General features: G+C 38.9%; 1 protein-coding gene across 2 annotated transcripts in view; it reads right to left on the reverse strand.

Annotated features, from left to right (window-relative positions):
• Positions 1 to 22,952, reverse strand: part of USP46 (ubiquitin specific peptidase 46) — a 58,101-nt gene that overhangs the window by 19,410 nt on the left and 15,739 nt on the right. For both annotated transcript variants that reach the window (XM_074275408.1, XM_074275409.1), the window contains exons 2-4: positions 14,165 to 14,245; positions 10,381 to 10,594; positions 5,122 to 5,351 (exon numbers count right to left, since the gene is read on the reverse strand). In XM_074275408.1, the coding sequence (XP_074131509.1) occupies positions 5,122 to 5,351; positions 10,381 to 10,594; positions 14,165 to 14,245 (525 nt within the window). The remainder of the gene's footprint in view (positions 1 to 5,121; positions 5,352 to 10,380; positions 10,595 to 14,164; positions 14,246 to 22,952) is intronic.

Here is a 22,952-nt window from a genome sequence, read left to right on the forward strand (position 1 = left end):
TAAATAGCGGTCAGGATCCAAATCCAGATCTTTCTTCTTCCCTATCTAACTTTAGATCATGTATCTCTTAGTTTCAGTTAGTACCTTGGACAGCTAAGTGATGTAGCCATTGCTATCTGCATAAGAGAGAGGGACTTCTGGGTAGAGTAGAAACATCTTTCTTGTTCTACTGGCCAAGAACTAAAATGACTTTCTGACCCTAAGTGGAGACAACTAAACTGAGAGACTCAGAGGGAACAGTAGACAGGAGACACCAAGGGAGTACTGAAGAATCCAAATGAAGAAGTCAAAGAATAGACCTGACTTTAAGCTAAGCTTCTGCATTTTCTAGTAGGGTCTGGATGAAAGAAGAGCTTCAATTCTTTTGCCTGAGAATTGGACAAAGGACTTCATAGTCACCATATGAGAATGCTGGCTAAAGAGCTCCATAGTCCTCCCTTCTGGAAAAGGGGATTATTGATCAAGTGAGTGGAAGGACAGGTGCTTCTGAGGATAATCCCTCAGTTGAGAACCATAGCTGAGATATAAAAGGAAGTTGAAAAAGTGAAAAGTTATAGCAAGACAAGAAAGCAGTAAGCTCTTTTTGTGGTAGCAAAGGATTGGAAAAGGAATGGATGCCCATCAATTGGGGAATGGCTGAGCACACTGTGGGACATGAAGGCAAATGAATATTATTGTTCTGTAAAAAATGATGGACAAGCTGATTTTAGAAAGGCCTGGAAAGATTTACATGAACTGATGCTGAGCAAAACAAGCAGAACCAGGAATACATTGTACACAATAACAGCAAGAATGTGCGATGATTGACTATAAAAGACTTAGTTCTTCTCAGGGTTCATTGATCCAAGGCAATCCCAATAAACTCTGGATAGGAAACACCATCTGCATCCAGAAAAAGAACTAAGGAGACTGAATGTAAATCAACACACTCTATAGTCACTTCTTTTTTATGTTTTTGTATCTCTCACATGATTTTTCCCTTTTGCTCCGATTTTTCTCTTCCAACATGATTTATAAAGCAATGTGTATTAAAAATAAACTTACTACAAAATAAAGACAAGAAAGCAGTAGCCTACCCTATGGAAGAGACGTCCCGTCTCCATCCCCCACCCCCATTTTTGGCATAGCCAAGGAGACAGCTGGGGTAGAGATATGACACCCACCAGGGAGTGGGTTCATTCATCAGGGAGCACCTGAGACACACCATTTGGCAGGTAACCAAAGATAGTGATGCTATCGGTGCAAGATAATGGCAGTCTTGCAATATCAGAAGCATGAGTTTTCCTCCCCATCCTCTATGTGCACATATTTTCTGTGTATATTCCCCTTTGGGAGTACCCAGGACACATTTCTTCCCCCTAAATGGATGTCCCACATATGACTCCTATCAAGGTTTGTTCTTTGAGAATGTTTACAATTGTGGGAGAATGAGTTATGGAGGGGTTAGCAATGTTAGTACATTCCCATTTAATTAAGCCTAGTTAACTAGTAAAAGTGAATTATCAGCGGGGACTTGTAAGCTATAGTTTGGACAAGGTTCTGGCCACAAAGTATCTAGAACCTGGTATAGCTAAAGGAGTAATGTGAGTGATAGGTCCCTAGGTATTAAAAATTACTTGGAAGAACCACTAGGTGATACAGTGGATAGAGCACTGGGCTTGGAATCAAGACACCTTTCTGAGTTCAAATCTGGCTTTTAGGTACTTACTAGCTTGTGATATTGGGCAAGTCACTTACTTTTGTTTGCCTCAATTTCCTCATCTGCAAAATAACCTGGGGAAGGAGAATCTTTCACGAAGTCAGAAACATAACCCAAAAACTACAGAGCTGAATGGGACTTTCTATCCAGATCCCCCATTTTACAGGGGATGAAGTACTGTAATTAAGTCTCAAAGATGGAACTAGAATCTGGAATCTCTCCTCTCTTAACCTTATGTTCTTTCTAACACACTCCCAGATTCCAGAAGGAAAAGGGGGGAAATGAAGATAACTTTTATTTACCTAACAGGCGCCACCAAGGTGCTGAGAATAAAGTCATAATGACAATGAGGGAGTCCCATTAAGTTAGGAGGAAACTGTGTACAAACCTGCCACTATAGACCAGGAACTAAATAAAGCAAGAACTTCTGAAACAAGATCCTTATTGCATAGGGATAAATCCACCTAAAAAACCCTGGGAACAATAGGTGTGGCAAAACTAGTTGGCAGCCTTAAAACAGCAGACCTTGGAGGCAAGAGAATAAAATTTAAACATAAAGAAAGTATGTATATTAAGATTCAACAGGCCTAGAAAATGGAAGGGAGGAAGCAAAAGAGTAACCAGTATAAAACTAAGGGAAAAGTCACAGCTTTTCAATTCTGAAGTAACTTTACCAAAGTTAGCTGGAAAATCCTTTCTCCGTGCCATTTCGAAAAGGGGACTGAAAGCAGCCCTGTCTCTACAAATCTGTTGACATTTCTGCAGCAAGTACAGGCAACATTCCCAATTGACTTCCAAAGGGTGAGAACCAGAAAAACAACATTGTTTTCCAGAACATGAGGCTGAAAGCTGTTTCTCCGTAATTAGAAGAACCTTTGAGTTCTTTTTATCACGCTGACAACTCTCCAGGGGCTAATCTACTCAGCACAATCTCCTCCAGTTTGATCCCACTGTGAGATTTCACAAATGCAGTCATTGATAATGTTTCCCCCTTAACTCTTGAAGTATCCTCTATTCCATAACTGCCCTGTATAGAAACACCAAGCATTAATGTGCTCTCCCTTTTACATCTTTATTAACTCTTCATGCAGCAAAAGTAGTTTAAGCTTTCCACAACTTGTGGAAGAGATGTATAACAAACTCGATATGTTGTTGTGCCACAGTTCTCTTATTATCCTGACTCGGTTTCCCTAATTATCCTGACTCAGTTTCCCTAAATTGTCCTGTCTCAGTTTCCCTAATTGTTCTGCCTCAGTTTATAATTGTTCTGCTCAATCCTGCAAAGCCTCCCCTCCCTCTTTATGGAATACTTGATAAGGATGAAAGATCTTATGTTTTAGAATATCAGAATGCCTCTCCCCATCTCAAGCTATCGGAATGTCAGATATAGTCTTATCAAGATGCCTCCCCTCCATGTCCAGGGTGCCTCCCCCCCATTATGTCATCTCCCATGCCTTTCCCCCCACCCTGCCAGAATTCCTGCTCCTACCACTGTGACTCCACCCCTGCCTCGGCCTCCCCCCATATGTGAGCATATATGTCATTGCTCACATTGTTTGCTGGATTCTCCGAGACTATAGTCTCATTCAGCCCTGGGACCCCACCATGGATCCATTTAGTCCCAGGAAATCTCTGCCTTTCAAATAAAATATTAGATCCTCTCTGATCTCTATCTTGCCTCAGTTTCTCCGGCATTACAATGTCTAAGACCAACTTTATCATCTTGTTCCCCAAACCTACAATTCCTTCTGATTTCACTATTTCTGTCAATTGCACCATCTCCTTTCACTTAGTCGTCAAAACCATTATGCTAACTCAGAGTCTTCCCCCTTCACCTCTCATACTTAATCAGTTGCCACATGCTGATGATTTTACCTCCACAACTGTAATCTCTCTAGACTGCATTCTCCTACTCTCCATTATCACTGTCATAACTCCCACAGGTCCTGAATATCACCCACCTATACTAATAGAATAATTGCATAAAAGCTGTTCCTGCCAGTCAAAACTAATAATCATGGTGCCAGGGGCAAACAGCACCAACATGCCCTCAAACAACTTTATAATTCATACTGTGAAAACGGTATAACAAATTTAGACAAGTGAGTGGAGTGGGAAGGAGAATTAGAGGCTCAGAGATAAGTCTTATTAATAGTGCCTACCATCTTAGAGTTTCCTATTTCAATGAACTATCCTTGCAACTGATGTAATGTGACTTTGGGGTCTCTGACCTTGGGGCTTCTGTTCTAATGAGTCCCGGGTCTTCTGGCTTTGGAATCTGCCTCAGGAAACTGAGCACACCCACTCTATCTGAAGTCCACTCTTAATTCATCTGGAGATTACTTCCTAGCCCTACCTTTGAGCTATAGAATTAGCATATCTATGACTGAAAGTATATCTCCTCAACACACTCCTAGACACTGCTGCTTTACTGAATTTGCTTAGATTTCAGTCCCCTCAGTAATAGCATCCCGTAGCTTTTAATAAACTTTGCTCCTTGACTAGGAGATGGGTTCAAGCCCACAAATTCTTTTGAGACACCTCCCGACACCGGTCTGGAACTTTTAGCATCCCCCTCTTCAACCTCAACATTACCTAGATCCTAAATTTAGTTGTTTCTACAATGAGAAGAGCATATGTACTTACTGGAGCAAATTTTCAAAATTCACAATCTTTTATAATCATTATTTTACATTTTTGATAAAGCTTCTCAAGGTATTCCTGAGGAAAAGATGCAGAGAGCTAAATGATAATTGAGAGAGATAGATTCAAAACAATACAAATGGATAGACTCAACGAGTAAGTCATAGATACTTTCCTACAATTTTGAAAAGAAGTCTCCAGTATCCAGGGATCCGAGGTTGGCCATTTGGAGTTTAAGGCCTTGGATAAACATATAAATGGGATGTCATCAAATTTATAAATGACCAGGATGGGAAAATAGCTAACACTTGATTAACTGAGCAAAAAAAAAAACAAAAACAAAAACAAAAACAAAAACAAAAAAACCCAGTGCAACAGAATGAATCTAAGAATATTAAATTCACAAAAATAAATGTAAGGTTTTATATTTGGGATCAAAAAAAATTAACTTCATAAGTTCTCTCATGATGAGAAAAATATGACTAAACGACACAAAATAAAGCTCTGAATTAGCTAGCTCAGGCAGATTTACTTAAGCATTTACATTTAGTAAGAGATATAAGCTCTTAAAGGGTAGAGGTCATGTTTTGTTTTTTATGTTTTCCATATGTGGATACTGTACATATATTTCATTTGACATTTGGACAGTTTGAGGTTCTCTTAGAACACCGTTTCATCTAGAGCAGGTTTGGGAATATTTTTCTTGCTGTTTAAGGAAAAAGCATACATGTAAATGTACATAGACACTTCAAAATGGAAAAAAGAATTCTAAAGCTTACAGTTTCACAGTTCAAGCATCGAGTTTCATTGGTCAACGTTCCCTGAAAGATTTCATGTACCCAAGTGAGTTCTGGCTTATTGTTCTCCACAGGTTCATTCATGTTGCCATTTTTTAACTTCCCATTTTGTTTTTCCTGCTTTTTCTCCTCCTGCAGGATGTCTGCAATAGTGTTTAGCAAATAATTTAAAAACTCATGGGCATCCTGCTGCATGTAGTTGTCAAAGAGATCTGGAAAAAAAAAGAAAGAAATTCATTATTGTGCTCTCCATTTTACAAAAAGCATATTTAAAATCAAGTACCACACCTACGTATTTGTTTTAAAAGATGGACAAGTATAGAATATTAATATACTTACCTGTGATATGCAGCTTTAAGAAAACTCTTAGCCATTTCAGTTTTATTTTCTAAGTTCCAAGCTCTCCACAGAGCTGCATTTGAATGACAAAGAAAATCTCTAAGGTACAATGAATGATTTTTGCTTGAAATATGGATTTTTTTAAAAGTTCACTTTCTTGATAAAACAAATTCCCTCATCGACTGAGTATTGAAAAAGACCACTCATCCCTTCATTTTACAGGTAAGGAAATTAAGGCAGGGAGATGAGGTGACTTACTCAAAGATCATAAAGCTAGCTAGTGTCTGGGCCAATATTTAATTCTGGGGCTTTCTGACTCCATAGTCCAGGAAACTATCCCTTGTCCTACTGTCTCAGAAAAAAAAAAAGAAAGAAAGAAAAAGAACTACTATTATATTATTATGGGTTATTCAGCCTACTGTGAATTAGCCGTAGTGAATGGAAGTCTCTCCTAAAGATTCTAGCTGCTGTTCTTCATTTTCAAAGAGGACCATTATATCAGGGAAGTGATGTCATGACAGGCAAGTGAATTGGATGGAAGGGAGGAGGGCTTGGCAAGGTCACCTCCCTCACTTTCCCATCCAGAGCCATCTGGAGTGGCCAGATATAGAGCTGGACTATGGAGATGGCTCCAGATGCATGATTCCAGGGATCCAGAGCTAAAGGATATTGAAACAAGACATAGAAAGAAATGAGACACACTCTTGTGTGGGGAAGGAAGATTTCCCAATGTAAGTCTCCTTTTCTTTGAGGTCTCGTTGACTCAAGCCTCTCCTCCCTCCAGTTCACCGTCCACTCAGCTGCCAAAGGGATTATCCCAAAGTGCAGGTGTGATCATGTCATCCCTCTTTTCAATAACCTCCAGCCGGTCCCATTTGCCTCCAGAATCAAATATAAAATCCTCTGGCTTTCAAAGCCTTCCATATCACCCCCGACCCCACACCCCAGTCTTCTTATAACTAACTTTATCTACACATGCTCCAATCTAGTACACGGGCTCCCTTGTTCTTCAAACAAGACCCTCCATCTCCTGACTTGAGGCAATTTCACCGGCCATCCAGAGTGCCTGACTTCCCCCTCTCCTTATCTCTTGCTCTTTCCGGCTTCCATCAAGTCTCTGCTAAAATCAGAACTCTAAAGCATCTCAGTCTTGGGGTTCATTACACACTCTGTCATATCTGCTTGCTTCCTCTTGCAGTTATCCATTCATTCAAATCTTTCCAAATTTCTTGAAAATTAACAGCCACCTAGTAATTAAGTGCTATGTGCCATGCACAATGCACAGTGTGGGTCAGGTAAGGGTGAGGAAAGAAATGGAGGTGAGTATTTGGGCAAGGATGAAGGCTTGCAGCAGTCACAGAACTTGCTGGATTGGGGAAATAATAAGCAGGAAAGTGGGAAAAGATTTATACTATGGTATTGGTGCTTGATTGGGATGTCATAAAAATGAAGAATGAAACAATGGGGAGGCAAGATTGCAAATCAATCGATTTGTGGTGGACAGGAACATATAATCAGCTCCTAACTTTGAGACCAGATTCCAAGAAACAAAGCCAAGTGGTTATACTCTGAATTTAAGTGTCATATATAGCATGTATATCTGATGACGCATACAAGGCTGACCCTGCTGTATACACAACCAGGACTACATCACAGACACATCTCCTCAAGTAGTGGTCAACATTGTTTCAATCAGCGCACTTTTATTAGGCAATTACTTTGTGTACCAGGCACTCTGGTGTGCTCGGCGGAAACAAATATAGAATGGAATAATCCAAGAAGCTGATATTGTCTAAGTGGAGACAATTTGTGCAGATAAAAACATCCTGGAAAAATATAAATGACACTGTAGATAAGGAAGAAAAGCAGAGGGAGTGGGGGGCAGCGAGAAGTAGGGGAGGAATCGGGAAAGGCTCTGTGTAGAAGGCAGTGCTCAAGCTGGGTCCTGAAGGAAGAGATTCTATCAGAGCTGATGGGGGAGCATGGGGGCAGCTAACCAGTAGAAAGACCAAAATGTCATTGTCCTTGATTCTCGAGGAGGACCAAAATGATATCACTATGTTGGAGCCAAGTTAGTGTGAGCGACTGGCTGATCAGATCAATAGGAGCTTGAGTGCTCTGCTGAAGGTTGGGCACAAGTGGTCCATGTGAACATTGGGTGGATTCTCTCAGTCTTTTTTCTTTTGGGCTATTTCAATTCTGCTTTGCTCTTAGAGCAGAGTACCTTCTGTGATGAAGGCACGCCATATTGGGAAGTCGAGTGTCATCTGAGAAGCTAGACCTCTGAAGAAGGGGAAAGGAATGGCATGAGGTTGGAAAGTAGAATCGGCCAGGAAAGGCTTTAAAAGCCAAAGATGGGAGCAGCTAGGTGGGCAGTGGATAGAGCACCAGCCCTGAAGTCAGCAGGACCTGAGTTCAAATTGGTCTCAGACACTTAACACTTCCTAGCTGTGTGACCCTGGGCAAGTCACTCAAATCCAATTGCCTGAGCAAAAAAAAAAAAAAAAAAGCATGGAAATGGATTCTAGTTATGTAGTATTATGGAGAAAGAAGAATTAAGGATAATATCGAGATTATGAATCTGGGTGGCTTAAAAAATAATGGTGGCTTCAACAAAAAATAAGGAAGTCTGAGAGGGGCAGAGATATGATGGTGGAAAGATAATAAGTGCTACTTTGGACATATTGCTTTTGAAAAGCCTACAGATCATCCAGTTTGGAATATCCGATGGTGATAAAAGGCTAAACATCACTAGAACACTTCACTGTAAAGCACAAGACTGTCCCACGTTGCCATTTGACTTACTGTCCATTTTTACCATTTATGCCGCTGTTCCACAGGGTCTTACCACTTCCTCTAAAATCATTTCATCTAATGAGTTTTTGCTAAACTAAAGGACAAGGTATTCCTGAATACAGATCAAACAACCACCTTACTCAAAAAAGTTAATTTATAGTTTTCCATCCCATGTAACTCTTCTCTTATTTGTTTCTGTTTTTGTTTGTTTTAGATCTTCTTTTTTGAGGAAAAAAAATTAAACCACAGCAAGAAACCAGCAACAAGTCAACTAAACAAACATCATTTAATGTTTCATATTGATTGTGAATTGAATTGAACCAGACAAACTAATTCAATTGAACCAGACAAACTAATTTAAAAGAACTGGATTTTTTTTAAAACATTACTTAGTATGAGATAATATTTACTTGCTGTAACGTCTGAGTGGAGACAATTTGTGCAGATAATAACATCCTGGAAAAATATAAATGTACAAGATAGTACAATTCTGTTTAAATAATGCATCAAAGTTTTTTTTTTTTTTCAATTGGTATTCTATTTACAAGGATATATGGGTTATCTTACCTAACTCTAGATATAATTCTACAAGAAGAAGACTTTATTTGGGGGGAAAAGGGATGTCCCTGGACAAGAAGCAGAGAATTTTTAGAGTAGAGAGAGCTCTCTGCAACCACTAAGTCTAACCTATACCCATAAAAGGATCTCCATGATATTATACCCACCCTCCACTTCAAAACCAGTGAGGGGCAATCCTTGGAGATTGGGCCATGTGAAAGTTTTTCCTTTCCTCTCCAAGTTTCACTCTGGACTGTCTCTTCCATACCCAAGAAACCTCTTCATCCTAAAGCTCCCTCAGACCTCAGAAACACACATTAGAAGTACCAAACTTGCCTGATGCCTTTTCCTTGGAGGGTGCTCAGGTCAACCAACACCTCATCACACCCAGGATTTTATTATTTATTATTTATTATTTTATTTTTACTCTATATCAGGGGTTCTCAAACTACAGCCCGCAGGCCAGATGCGGCCCGCCGAGGACGTTTATGCGGCCCGCCTGGTTATGGCAAATGGGCTGAGGGGCAGAGAGTGTGAGCTTTTGTTTTTACTCTAGTCCAGCCCTCCAACAATCTGAGGGACAGTGAACTGGCCCCTATTTTAAAAGTTTGAAGACCACTGCTTTATATCTTCCACAAAGCACCAGAACCACAGATCTTTGTGTCTGCCCCCAAACTACTCACACACATTTCCAGTTTATTCCTTTTGTCTTCTCCCAAGAGAATGTAAGTGCTTTGAAGTAGGAACTATCTTTTTGTATCCTCAATGTTGAGTACATAGAAAGTACTAAAAAGTGCTTGTTTACGCACTCATTTTCATCAAAACCTAAAATTGCCTCTCTATATTACACCCAAGGCTCCTGTTCCTTCTCCCTGGGACCAAACAGAACACATCTAATCCTTCTGAGAGCATTCTCAAACTGAGGTGCTCAGCCTATTTTCACAGCCTGGTAAAGCAAATGGACTCCTTCTCAGAGAAACCCTTCAAAATGTCTAAAATAAGCTACAAAGAAAACCCATTTTATTGAAATATAAGTAGAAACATATTCCCCCCTAAAATGAAATGATAAATTTTGCCCTGATATGGGAACCATTCCTCCATTAAGAGTTTATTTTGAAATTTTTTTTATATAAAGTTATAACTCACTACTCAAAAGCCCCATCAGTGAAAAGCAAACTTTTAAAAAGGTCCATCAAACTAAGAGAAGCTTTGAATATTGGCCCAATGATGGCCTTTGTTTATGGCTAGACAGATCCATCACTAGGTGAACCAAAGGCTAATGATCAGTGGGATGCACTTAGTGGGGGGGAGGAAGAGGGAACTAGTTCTAAAGTAAAACCGAGTAAGTTGATTTTGTTTTAATCTAATAAGAATTGCAGTCTCCACTGGTAGAAGGAATGCTACCATCAAGAAAATGACAGACCTTGAAAATAAACCTTGAGATTGAAGGAATTTGATCTACTCCATCCTGTTATTAACTTTTTCTCACTTTATGGAAAAGCCGGCAAGACCAGTCATGCTTTAAATAAGGCGTTCCTTTATACTCACCGTTCTCCTTTCTTAACCTTGAAATGAACTTCTTTGGTGGAATCACGCCAACTTTTTTCTTCTGAGTAGCAATACTATGAAAAAGGTCTGCCAGGCAAGTCAACAGATTTTCCTTCTTTTTTTGCTGGGCCTTGTACGCCAATACATTTTCTCGAAATGGCCGACAGAAGTACAATGCTTGAAGGACAGAGTTACAATAGCATGTGTTCCCAAACTGCCAAAGGAAAAGCAGAATGTCATGAATCATTTTCCATAGGGACCTGAATTCTAGAAAACCTTTGCCTATGGGGACCTTAATACTCAATCACCAACCAAGTATGACATTTGTATACAGTCTGCTCATTTTAGCAGAAAGTACAATCTTTTTGTGTGTCAAGTCAGTATGGATCAATATAAATAGATGAAAAATACAAATATTCCCAGTGATGGTCTTTGGATCTTTCCTTTCAGTACTGCAAATTACATGCTAAATCCCTTAGTATTCTCCCACAGATACAATATTCTTTTTAATTTAAACCTTTTATTTTCAAAATATGTGCAAGGATAATTTTTCACTATTGATCCTAGTAAAATGTAGTGTTCCAATTTCCCCCCCTTCCTCCTACCCTCTCCCCTAGATGGTAAATAATCCAATATACATTAAACATGGTAAAAAATATGTTAAAGCCAATATAGGCATATATATTTATGCAATTATCTTGCTGCACAAGAAAAATCAAATCAAAAAAGAAAAAAAAAATGAGAAAGGAAACAAAATGCAAGCAAACAACAAAAAGAGTGAAAATGCTCTGTTGTGATCCATACTCAGTTCCCACAGTTCTCTCTCTGGATGTAGATGGCTCTCTTCATCACGAGATCATTAGAACTGGCCTGACATAATATTCTAAAGTGACAATTAGCATTATTCCCTGAAGGGAAAAATGGTTCAATCTTATTGGCTGGGATGATGAGCCAAATCTAACAAATAAAAATGACAGATTCAAATCTGATAAATCCTATACTTATGTTTAGGACATTACAGGAAGGAAAGACCTTTTTCTCATGAAAACGATGTAAGGATTTTGGTCAACTGCCAACAACATACAATAAGTATGAAATGATGGACTAAAAATGGCAAGGCTGTCTTTGGCTGCATACATAGCAGGATAGATACTAGGAACAAAGCATCTCAATAGCAATCTCTGCTATGGCCAGGCCACATCTAAAGAAAAATTACCAACAGGTGCATGGTAAAGAGAAGGGTAATGAGGATAATTAATTCGAAACCATATCAGATAAGGAAACGTTGAAGAAACCAGAGACATTTAACCTGGAGTAGATAAAACTTGGGAGGGGGGAGAAAGAAGAGGGCAAGATAGTTGTTTTCAAATATCTCAAAGGCTGCCATATGGAAGGGGCATTAGACAATCTTTAAAATCCCAGAGGGTGAGACTAAGATCAATGAATGGGAGTTATAGAGAAGGTAGAGTTCAACTGCTGATAGGGAGAAATTTCTAAATGTTACAGCCTTTTCCACAAAAGGGGTGCTCACGGTTCTCCCTCAAAGGAGACATTTCAGCAGAAGCTGAACACCACTCACTTGTGAGGGGCAGAGGCTCTTGGAGATATGGAGACATCCAGGTGACTTTGAGCTTTTGAGATCCCTAGCCACCATCATAACACAGTACATAAAAATAAAATAGGACACAAAAAAGAAGAATCATTTAAACAAATGCTTCTCTAACATTTATCTTTACAAGTAAACTAATTGAAGGAGGGAATGGAGAATCTAGCTTTGGTACAATGTCACAGCAGACATTATCAGAGCCCAGAAAGACCATTCAAATGCTCTTGTCTCACAGCTGAAGTCTCTGCCTGCTGAATTTGAGCTCACTCTAGGCCAACCAGCCTTTATGGTTTACCAAGTACTTTATATGGATTTTCTCATTCGATCCTCAGATCAACCCTGTAAAGGAAGTAGTACAATTATTGGGCTTAGAGATTCTTTGTTGTTGCCACTGTTGTTTTTGACCAGATCTGTGATTTCATTGGTATAGGAAACTTCATGAAATGAAGAAAATCCCTCTATCACTAAAAGACGGGACCCTTATAATATTAGAGGGTTATTATTCCACTGAAATTTGGCCCTTATTCAACAGACAGTGCTAGGGAGAAAGGGCTTCGATGGATAAGGTTTCTGGAATATACTTCTCTTCTCTGTATTTGAATGGTCCTGCCAGGTTTGATAATATGTATACATAAAAAAAGGAGATGGAGGAAAAAGTAGAAAAGATGGAGGAAGAGAGAGAAAGGAAAGGAGCCAAAAGAGAAGGCATAAAAGAAGAAGAAAAGGGAGAGGGAGGAGGAGGTAGGAAGAGAGAAATGGAGAGAGAGAGGGGGGGGGGAGGAAATGACTTCTTTTAAGAAACTAGACAGAGCTGTGATATATCACATTAGCTGTGAATACGGAAAAATTAACAAGTCTATGGGGAAAGAAAATAAGCATCAATTTCCATAATTTTTTTCTTCCTTCATTCAATGACCTACATTTTCATCCCTCCCCACATACCAATAAGATATTTTTCTTCATTAAGGCAAAAACTCCCACCAACTTCAGTAATGGCTTTCACAGACCGATTTAAGCCAAGGACTGGTGCCCAAGGTCCAAGACATTACATTTAAATAAAATGTTCATATTTCACTCCCTTTTATGCTTCTGTTCCAACCCACAAGCATCACTTCCACTTCTATAATCTTCCTTCTCTCCTCACAAGCCTTTCCCTATGACTATTATAAGAAAGGCCCAAGGTGGAAGCCACACACTTTGTCACACACGGGGAAAGGGGCTGCATTCAGGGGGCTTCTGGGTTCACTGGAAATTCTACATAAGCCTACAACCACACTGTCAGAGAGCACTTCCAGAGCCATATACAGGAGAGTCAGGTGTTTCTGAGAGAGTGGTTATGCTCTGTTAAGTCCTGCACCCAGAGAGGCAGATCAGGAAGGGAAACTGTAGGGGCGATGGCTTATATTACTTGATCGCTTGGCTATAGCCAGCTGGTCAGGAAACCAGAGCCTGGTAGATCTTGTTATGCACAAGGTTTTGTTCTGGGGCAGTTCAAAGAGGATATTACTACAACAAGAGTGAAATGGGACCAGGAGTTTGCATAGAATATCGAGTCTAGCTTACCCCAGCAAGAGCTGGGATGCTTTCTATGTTCATTCCATTTAGGTTAGGAAATTCCAGATCAAATGTCACTTTCTCCATAAAGTCTGACCTAATTATCCCTCTATCTCCCCAGACCTGGAAATGGTACTTGTTTCCTTGTATTTTGCATAATAATTTGGTTGTATTTGCTTTATAGAATTATCTTTTTCTATCAGGTTTCATATTTATTTCTCTCTGTGTCTTAACCCTCAGTAATCTTACAATCTAGAAAGAGAAATAAGTTTTATTTAATCTTTCTTTCTCCTGTACTTCATATAAAATGTAGTATTTAATAAATATTTGTGAAGAATTCAGTATTACCCTAAGATTTTATCCATACGATTTGGGAAGCTTTGTAGGTGGAGGGGATTTTATAAGTACCACTCCAGAAACATGAGCCCAGATACAGTAGCTAATGTCTATTTTAAAGCATCTAAAATTGTCTTAAATTAATAGATTGAAGTTGTCCTTCTTATACCTCTGACTTGCCACTTGCTAATCACTACAATGGAATTATTGCAACTCAATCAGTGAAAACAAAATCGTGGATTCCACATAGAAGATTAGACCAGAACATTTAATAAGAACAATACTTACATTGACCAATCCAAAGTAGTGTTCATTGATTGGAAACTGCTCTGGACCAATGTCTTTTTCCAGAGCAGAGGCATTGGTGCCCTGGAGAAAGAAAAGTGATATGTTCAGTTCAATGTAAAATAGACAAGACGAAAAAACTCCCAAAAGAAACATTTTCTTTAGTCAGACATGTACAGTCTAGTGGGTAGAAAAATGAATTCCAAGTAGTGGGACTTGGCCAGACCACAAAGTACAGAAATAATGGGCAAGCATGGTATTGTCTCCATATCATTATTTCTCATGCTGGATAATAAGGGGTCAAAAATGGAAAGGAACAAAAATTAAGCATCCCACTATTCTTCCTCAGTCTTGGCAATATGGGTCTCTTTTCCTCAAACCTTTTGTTCCCTTTTCCCATTATGTCCTAAAAGAATTCTAGGAAAGAGGAGGCATGAAACAATTAAGTGGGGAAATCAAGAGTATAAAATTCCTTTGGAATAAATGCTGGATTTACTTGGGAGTGAAAGTCCATCAGTCAGAATAGTATATAGGTTATACCATCAATTTCAAATTTTTATCAGAAGAAAAAGGAAGGAAGGAAGGAAGGAAGGAAGGAAGGAAGGAAGGAAGGAAGGAAGGAAGGAAGGAAGGAAGGAAGGAAGGAAGGAAGGAAGGAAGGAAGGAAGGAAGGAAGGAAGGAAGAAAGGAAGGGAGGGAAAAAAGAAGGAAGGAAAGGAGAGAAAGAGAAGGAGGGAGGAGGATAGGAGGAAAGGAAAGGAAGAAGGGAGGAAAGAAAGAGGGGGAAGAACAAAGAAAGACCCATTTTGAAAAAAACAGAAGTTATAAAAGCTTTTTTAAAAGGGCAAGTTTCATTTACCTCATTTGATCCTCACAACAATCTTAGGGAGCTAAGGCTATTATTAGCCCTATTTTATAACTGAGCAAACTGAAGCAAAGTTTAAGTGACTTGCCCAGGATCACATTGCTAATAAATTTCTGAGGTTGGAATTGAGCTCAGATACTCCTGAGGCTTGTTCCAATGCTCTACACAGGGTGCAATCAAGCTGAATCAAACAGAGTAATATTTGTAAAAGCACTTAGCATGGTTCCTGGCACATAGCTGGAACTTAATAAATGTTTCTTCCCTTCCCTTCTCTTCCCCCAGGTAGAATCTAGTCATTCCCAATGAAAACTACTTGATGAGCCAAGTAAAACAGTCTACACTTTTGCACAATAAACAATGATTTCTCTTCCCTGACCTTGGTAAAGCTTCTTCAACAATGAATCTATTACAACAAGGAAAAGTGAAGCAAAGTTTATGCAACAATGTAAAATGAACAAGGTCAGGAAGAATAGAATTCAAATCAAGTAAATGACCAAGTTCTCTTTGTCACAGGACAGTGACAAGGAGAGCCTCAGGAACTCATGCAAGAATATGTCTCTTGGGAGCCTATTCTCTGGGCAGCCAGCCTGCCTGCCTGCCTTCTTATTTGAGTACCTACATTAAAAGGCTTAGTTCTTTTAAGCCATAAGAGATCTATGATATTGATATTATTAAGGTAAGAATTCTACCTTTTAAAGAACTGTTTCTAAAAGAAAATAAACATAGCAGGATGGAATTTCACACAGATCTGCAAGGGGACATAGAATAAAAGCCTTTTTTTAAAAAAATTAGTCGGGGGCAACTAGGTAGCGCAGTGGATAGAGCACCAGCCTTGAATTTAGGAGGACCAAGTTCAAATGTGATCTCAGACACTTAACACTTCTTAGCTGCGTGACCCTGGGCAAGTCACTTAACCCCAGCCTCAGGAAGAAAAAATTTAAAAAATAAAAAAATTAGTTGTTCATTAATATATTTCTTTCTACTTTGCTGAAAGTTAAAGTTCTTTGAGAGACTGTACTCATTCTGTAAGTATCTGTTTTGGTTATTGGTTAAGTTTACAATAAAAAATTTGTTTCATCTGATTTTAGCTTGTATCATGCTGCATGCAATTAGCACCTCCTGCCAATAGAGTGAAATCACTTCTGAAGAACTGACTGGATGGGGTGAAAATAGCCACAACTGCTAGTGGGGACCTCGAAAAGCTGAAATGCAAAAACAATGTGCTGTAAAGCAAGTATCTACTTGAAGGGATGGAATTTTTCACCCTCATCTCAACTGCCTTTTCCTCCTCACTGAATTTCTATATATTTTATCTGCTGTTTCAATAATCCAATTTCTTTAGCTGTCATTTAGGAACAAAGTACTGTACAAGACTGCTTAAATCTATTTTGTCTCTAGTGATAAAGGAGCCTATAATTAACAGTTGCTCTTCTTAAGATTGTAAAAGACAGCAAACAAAATTCACAACCCCTACAATATTCTCAACTTTTTTGTGTTTTGGACATCTGGCAATATGGTACAAAATAGAGACCTCTTTTCTGAATGTTTTTAAATATATATAAAATAAAGGATTACAAAAGGAAACCAATTATGTTGAAATATTTTTTAATCATATGCATGATGTATAATTATGTCAAATTACATAACATCTCATGGAGGGAAAAAGGGAAGTTGGAACACAAAAATTTTTTTTAAAAGGAATGTTAAGGAACAGATAAGTGATATAGTGGATAGAGCAACAACCCTCGAGTCAGGAGTATCTGAGTTCAAATATGGCCTCAGACACAACTAGCGGTGCAACACTGGTCAAGTCACTTAACCTGACTGCCTCAAAAAAAAAGTTTGAAATTATTTTTACAAGTAATTGAAAGAAAAATATAATTCATAAAGTTAAAAAAAAAAAGCAAGATTAAAAATCCCTGCCCTAAGGGATCAAAACGAGTATTCACTCCCCAAGATTTCAATCTTATAATTCCATTTCAGCTTGATGCAATGAATAGGCCTTGGAATCTGAAAGCCTTAGCTTCAAGTATTGCTTCTAGCTATGTCACCTTCACAAACTACTTAGCATCCCAAGCAACATTCCAAGTCTCTTAATTTCTGATGATTTGCTCTGATCAGCATCAGTATTGGCATGAAATCATAGGTCAGAAAGTAAAAATAAAAATTTCAAAAAAAACCCCACCTATTTACCAAGTCCCTACTATGTTCCAAAGTTTTATAAATGCAAAGATCATCCCTATCCACCTCTGCTTTTGAATCTCTAGCTTCCTTCTGAGCTAGGTATTATACTCCCCCCCATAAGAAGACTTTCATTTATTAGTTACCCTTTCCTTCCAGAAATTATTTTGAATTGGCTTTTTATAAAGTTTATAATTGCTTCTCTGCATATAGGTTGTACTCCCCTGATAGAAAGGAAATTCCTTGAGGTCACAGACTCTATGATGTTTTTTCCTTGATGTCCCCAGGACCCTACATAAAATGGATACTTAATAAGTGCTGGTTAAATTACTGGTCAGGTATGGGTTCCACTTTGTGATTCTGAATGTTTTTGCAAGACACACATCTAATATAAAATCATAATGCTTGGAGCAGACAAAATGTTTCTCCGTAAGGCAGAAACGTTCCTAACCCCAGAAATGTAAACAAAGAAAAAATAAAAACAAACTACACACACACACACACACACACACACACACACACACACACACACACACATTTATCTTCTTATGATCAGCTACTTTCTTGTTTTATCACCTAAGAAACATGTAGTTGAAAATTCCTGGTCTTAATAGGAAAAAAAATAAAAGGCTGTGTACGGTTCTTACTGAAAAGAGTGATCCTGGGCCCAAAGCCCAAGAATCTTTGTAATGAAGTAACACTCGTACAGAAGAAGCAGGCCAATAAAATGAATTAAATGGACTATACTTCTCATCCTTCAGTTTCTGTTTGTTTTCTTTTAGAACAGTTAAGTAGCCATCATGTCAGTGACATACCAGTAAAACCTTCCTGACTCCCAGTCCCAAATTCTATCCCTCGCTGTGTCTTTGGGGAGGCAATAACACCGGGTCAGAGAATACGCAGTTTAGCCAAGGCCTCTTGAACAGGGCTATGACACCAGGGACATGCTGACAAGACATGCAAGTGAACTGGACTGAAGTGAGGAAGGGTTATGCAAAGTACTCCCACTTTCTCCTCCAGAGCCATCTGGGTCCAGTAGCCAGATCTAGATTAGACCCTAAAGGCAGAGCTACAAACATCAATCCATCTTCCTCAAAGCCACCAATGATTTTCCGAAAACACAAATCTAGTCCTCGTCAAGCCCCTATTCCAGCCCCAGTGGCCTCCTATTCCCTCGAGGATCTACAAATAAGCAAGGAACTGGAAACGGAGCAGATGCCCATCAGTTGGGCATATGAATGTTATGGTTTGATGAATGTTATGGAATATTATTGTTCTATAAGAAGCGATCAGCAGGATGAATACAGAGAGGCCTGGAGAGACTTACATGAACTGATGCTGAGTGAAATGAACAAAACCAGGAGATCACTATACACTTCAACAAGATTATATGATGGTCTATTCTGATGGGTGAGGCTCTTTTCAACAATGGGTGATTCAGGACAATTCCAATAGACTTGGGATGGAGCCATCTACATCCAGAGAACTATGGGCACTGAATGTGGATCACAACATAATATTTCCACCCTTTTTGTTGTTATTTACTTGCTTTTTTTCTCATTTTTTCCATTTTGGTATGATTTTTCTTATGCAGCATAATTGTGTAAAAATGTATAAAAGAATTGTACATATTTAACATTTATTGGATTATTTGCAGTCTAGAGGAGGGGGTGGGAAAAAGGAGAGAGGAAAATCTGGAACACAAGGTTTTGCAAGGGTAAATGTTGAAAACTATCTTTGTATGTATTTTGAAAATAAAAAGCCATAATCAATTTTTTTTAATTTAAAAAGTATTTAAAACTCTTCAAATCATGGCCCCTTTTCTTTCTTTACACATTCTTCTCCTACATAATTACTATTCCTCACACAAACACTACATTGCCTATCCAAATGGCCCATACGCTAGCTATCCCCATGCTTGGAACATCCTCTTCCTCCTTACCTCTCTTGAAGTGCTTGGCTCCCTTCAACCTACTCAAATGCCAGAAGGTTTTTTCCCAGTATCCCCAGTAGCTGAAATCTTCCCCTCTAAATAAGTCTTCCACATATTCTAAGTGTACCTTGCATATGCTTTTTAAAAATAGATATACACATACATGTGTATATATGCATATATATTTATATCTATGTATATATATGTAAAATTTTTCCAGTTACAGGTACAACTTTTTTTTTTTTACATTTGTTTTTAAAACTTTGAATTCCAGATTATCTCCCTCTCTCCCCCACCCTCAATGAGAAGAAGGCCCATGTGAAGGTATCAAATATACTTTTTAAGGCAGATGTAGTCTCCCCCATTAAAACGTAAGTTGCAGGGGCAGCTAGGTGGCGCAGTGGATAGAGCACCAGCCCTGAATTCAGGAAGACTGGAGTTCAAATGTGACCTCAGACACTTAACACCTCCTAGCCGTGTGACCCTGGGCAAGTCACTTAACCCCAGCCTCAGGGGGAAAAAAAAAGTAAGTTGCTGAGGGCACTATTATTGGTTTTTCTTTCTCCCCTCCCCATGTAAGGATAAAGAAAGGCTTAAAGAGACTTGAAAACTATACTTCAAATATTTGAAGAATCAATACTACAGAACAAGAATTGGACTTATTCTGCTCAGTTTTAGAGGGAGCAACCAATAGTAATGGACAGAAGGTGCAGAGAGGCAGATTTAGGCTTGTTTACAAGAATAACATCTTAATAGTTAAGAGTTATTCACAAGCAGAAAGGGCTGCCACAGGAGACAGTAGGTTTCTTCCTTCCTGGAGGTCTTCAAACAATGGTTGGATGACCCATTTGTCTGAGCGATGCAGGTTTCAAAATCCCACGGAGAGATTGATTACTCAACACAGTATGCCTTTGTGAAGGGAGAAGTGGGAGCCAGAGCTTGGGAAGAGTCCTTTTTCCTTCCTGCTTCAAAAAAAGACCTAAGTGACTTCAAACCCTCTGGGAGGAAAACCAGAGACAAAGAGAACAGAGTTGGAAAAAACAGACATGTTGGAGGGCCAGCTGTCTCCCCAAAGCCTGTTCTACTTTCCTACAGGCTCTTCCCCTAATAGAGTCAGCAACCACTTGTATCTTTTCTCAAAGCAGAAAAAAGAGAGTCTTCTCCCCAGCTCTCCTGCCAATTCGACGCCTGGTGCAAGCATTCGGTGCTGAGTAATCCCTGTGTCCATAAATGCAGTCTTACCTCCACAGCAGCTCACAAAACCCAGGTTATCTTTCTTCCCTGATTTCCTTTAAACAGGAAACAAAGCTTCCAACTCCAACTGAATGTAAACAACCTATTTGGACATATCCAACCTATGGGGACAACACATACCATACATGGAAAATGTCTGTCAGGAAATTCTGGTTTCACACACATGGAGAGCATCAGGCAGCCTCAAGTCTCCTCCAGTTCTTGATATGGCATGAAACTGAGTAGCTGAGCTTGGCAGCCTACCAGCTAAGAAAGGCACTACCCTAGGGGAACAGGAAATGCTGCTCCCTGACAAGGGCTTTGGGAACACAATTTGCTTCATGGCAATGCTGGCAAAGTCAATTAGACAAGAAGGACAGACTCATAAATGAATGAATGAATACAAAAAAGAGCATTTGTTAAGTGCTTACTATGTGCCAGGAACTGTGCTGAGTTGTTTGTTGTTGGGGTTTTTTTTCTTGTGGACTTTCCTGTTGCTGTTCAGTTGTGCCCGCCTCTTCATGACCCCATTTTGAGGTTTTCTTGGCAAAGGTACTAGAGTGCTTGCCATTTCCTCGTCTGGTTCGTTTTACAGATGAGGTAACTGAGGCAAACAGGGACATGTCCAGGATCCCATAGCTAGCAAGTTTTTGATGCTGGACTTGGACTGATGAAGATGAGTTTTCCTGACTGCACCAGTACATTACCCACTGTACCATCTAGCTTCTTCATTCTGCTGGGTACTGGATACCCAAATGCAAAAAAGAGAAATAGAGAAAAATAAGACATTTGGAGGGGACAGAGATCAGGGAATGGGTAAGGGAAAAGAAAGGGACGGATCAAAGGAGGTGCTTGAACTGAAAAAGAATTGCAAGAAGCAAGAGAGTAAGTTCTACCCATTAAAGACAAGAGTACAAAGAGATGGGAGATGGAGCACTTGTTTGAAACAAACAGACCAATACAATTGCTTTGCACAGTGTATAGAGTAGAATAATGAGTATAGGAAAACTGGACGGATAAAAAGGGAGCAGGCTGTGAAGAGCTTTAAATGCCAAAAAAAGGAGTTTATGTTTGATTCCAAATATAATAGAAAACTACTAGACTTTCTTGTTAGGGAGGGGTGAGGTGGACATGGTCAGACCTGTCTGTGTGTTACAAAAATCACTTTGGCAGTCATGTGGGGGATGGATTGGAATGAGAAACTTGAGCTAGGGAGAGCAAAGAAAAAGCCACCAAAATAGTCCAGGTGAGAGGCAGGTCCTAACTAGGGTCATGGCTACATAAGCAGAGAGGAAAAGATGAAACTGAGGGAACCTCATAGAGGCAGAGGAGACAAGATGTGACTAATGACTACCAGATTTATAGAGTCAGGATAAGGAGCAAATAGGAGGGAGAAGAGAGAGAAGAGGGAGAAAGAGGAGAGAAAGGGGGGGAGAAGGGGAAGGAGGGAGACAGACAGAGAGAGGGAAAGAGTGTGAATGAGTGCTATGGGGCTATTGATTTGAATATTGTTAGAAGAACAAGAGGTATAGGTGAGAGAGGTAGTGATACATGAGTAATAGCAGGACAAGAAGAGGATCAAAGAACAATGTGGTGGATCTGGAGCTCAGGAGAGTTGGGTGATAGAATTCCCTAGGGTAAAATCAGGAAGCCTTGATCAGTAGATGGACCTATGACATCATGGGTACTTTCATCTTAAGGAGTAAAGAAGAGGAAACAATGAAGGAGATGGAAAAGTGGTTAAAGAAATAAAAGAGGAAAATGTGATGATTCTGAAACCACAAAAAGAGCAATTGCCCAAAAGGAGGATGATCACTATGAGTGTCCAAAGAAATGTCATGAAGAAAAAGCACTGGTAATTCATAGTTCGCTGGTCCCTTTCAAGAGAATATTTTCTATACAGGGTGGAAATTGAAAATTTCAATGAATTAAAGAGAGGATTTGTGATAAGTAAATGGAGACAGTGATTGATGGGATATCATGGAAAATTATAATAAAATTTACTAAGGGAACTGCCACCCCAGCACTTAGCATAAAACCTGGGATTATAATAAGCATTTAATAAATGTTTACTGACATATTGAATTTAAAAAGAAAAATATACAATATATATATATATGTATATGAAAAATGTATGAAAAAAAATTACTCAAAATAATGCAAAATGAAAAAGGCAGAGCCAGAGTATCAGAATACATATCAGCTATAATTATATTTTTGTTTTATGCTAGATTTATGATTTCATGAAATCATATAGGGAATTCCCAATGAAGAAACTTACTGATTATAAACAATATTTGCTCTGAAATTTTTTTGAAAGTGACTTGCCCAACATCACCCAAGTATAATTATGTAGATATAGATATTTTAATCCAGAAACGTGAACAAAATTTTATGTCCACAAATGTGGACAGTGTGGTCACAGATAATAAAATGGAGCAGAGAAAAAAGGATTAGCTGTTAAATTATTATAGATATATGCAGATTTGAAGCTTAATTTGTTACATATTAGGTTTCATTGACTTTCCATTATGTAAAAGTTAATCTCACAGACACACACAAAAAACCACTTGTAATTG

Source organism: Sminthopsis crassicaudata, chromosome 6, assembly GCF_048593235.1.
Source record: "Sminthopsis crassicaudata isolate SCR6 chromosome 6, ASM4859323v1, whole genome shotgun sequence".
NCBI classification, from domain to species: domain Eukaryota; kingdom Metazoa; phylum Chordata; class Mammalia; order Dasyuromorphia; family Dasyuridae; genus Sminthopsis; species Sminthopsis crassicaudata.